Below are 1,045 nucleotides of genomic sequence, written 5' to 3'. Positions count from 1 at the left end.
CAGGGAAGGGTTTGGGTTGGGTGACTGTTGGGGACAAGGACAAGGGACAAGGGAAGGACAAGGACACTGGGAAGGGTTTTGGCTTGGGGACACCTGACATGATGTCACCTGATCTAAGATAGGGACCAGGGAAGGGTTTGGGTCTGGTGACCTTGGGGACACCTGGGACAAGGTGAGATGGGACACAGGGAAGGGCTTTGGCTTGGGGACACCTGAGATGATGTCACCTAATCTGAGATAGGGACCAGGGAAGGGATTGTTGGGTCTGGTGACCGTTGGGGACACCTGGGACAAGGTCCCTTGAGCGAGATTGGACACAAGGAAGGGCTTTGGCTGGGTGACCCTTGGGGACAGCTGGGACAAGCGAGATGGGACACTGGGAGAGTTTGTGACTGGGTGGCCCTTGGGATGATGTCACCTAATCTGAGACAGGGACCAGGGAAGGGTTTTGGCTGGGTGACCTTTTGGGACAGCTGGGATGATGTCACCTAGTTCCAAAATGGGGAACTGGGAGGGGTTTGTGTTTGGTGACCCTTGGGGACACCTGGGACAAGGTGAGATGGGACACAGGGAAGGGTTTTGGCTTGATGAACCTTGGGGACACTGGGGACAGGATCCCTTGGACTGAGACCGAATCCCGGAAAGGTTTTTGGGGAATCTCAGCTCTGATTTTGGGGTTCCAGCAAGGAGGGCTCAACCCTACAACAAAACAGGACCCTCTCCCCTCCCAGGCTGCTCCCGTGGGCTGCCCAACCCCTGTGTCCCATGCGATCTGCCTTCAGGAACGACCATGGGATATGGGAATTCTTTCCCCCATAATTTATAGCTCTGTAAGAAAGGAAATCACCAAATCAGGTGAAAACCCTTGGAAGATCCTGAAAACTTGGGAAAATGCTGAAAACCTGGGAAAATGAACCCCTTCCCGTGGTTTTTCCCCCCATTTTCTGGAATAATTTTGTTCCGGCTAAGCGCTTGACCCCGTTCCTTGCCTTCCAGCGGAGCGAGGCGCGTTCCCAGCCGGCCCCGTCCTTCTCCGTGGTGGTGG

At 55.0% G+C, this 1,045-nt stretch overlaps 1 protein-coding gene across 1 annotated transcript in view; it reads left to right on the top strand.

Annotated features, from left to right (window-relative positions):
- LOC130586995 (heat shock 70 kDa protein 12B-like) overlaps positions 1 to 1,045 on the top strand; it is an 18,115-nt gene that overhangs the window by 8,204 nt on the left and 8,866 nt on the right. Inside the window, exon 3 of the mRNA XM_057387944.1 lies at positions 997 to 1,041. Within this exon, the coding sequence (XP_057243927.1) occupies positions 997 to 1,041 (45 nt within the window). The remainder of the gene's footprint in view (positions 1 to 996; positions 1,042 to 1,045) is intronic.

This window comes from Malurus melanocephalus, unplaced genomic scaffold (genome assembly GCF_030028575.1).
Source record: "Malurus melanocephalus ecotype Western Australia unplaced genomic scaffold, MMel_1.1 scaffold_1450, whole genome shotgun sequence".
NCBI classification, from domain to species: Eukaryota; Metazoa; Chordata; class Aves; order Passeriformes; family Maluridae; genus Malurus; species Malurus melanocephalus.
This window is presented reverse-complemented; position numbering and strand designations above follow the sequence as displayed.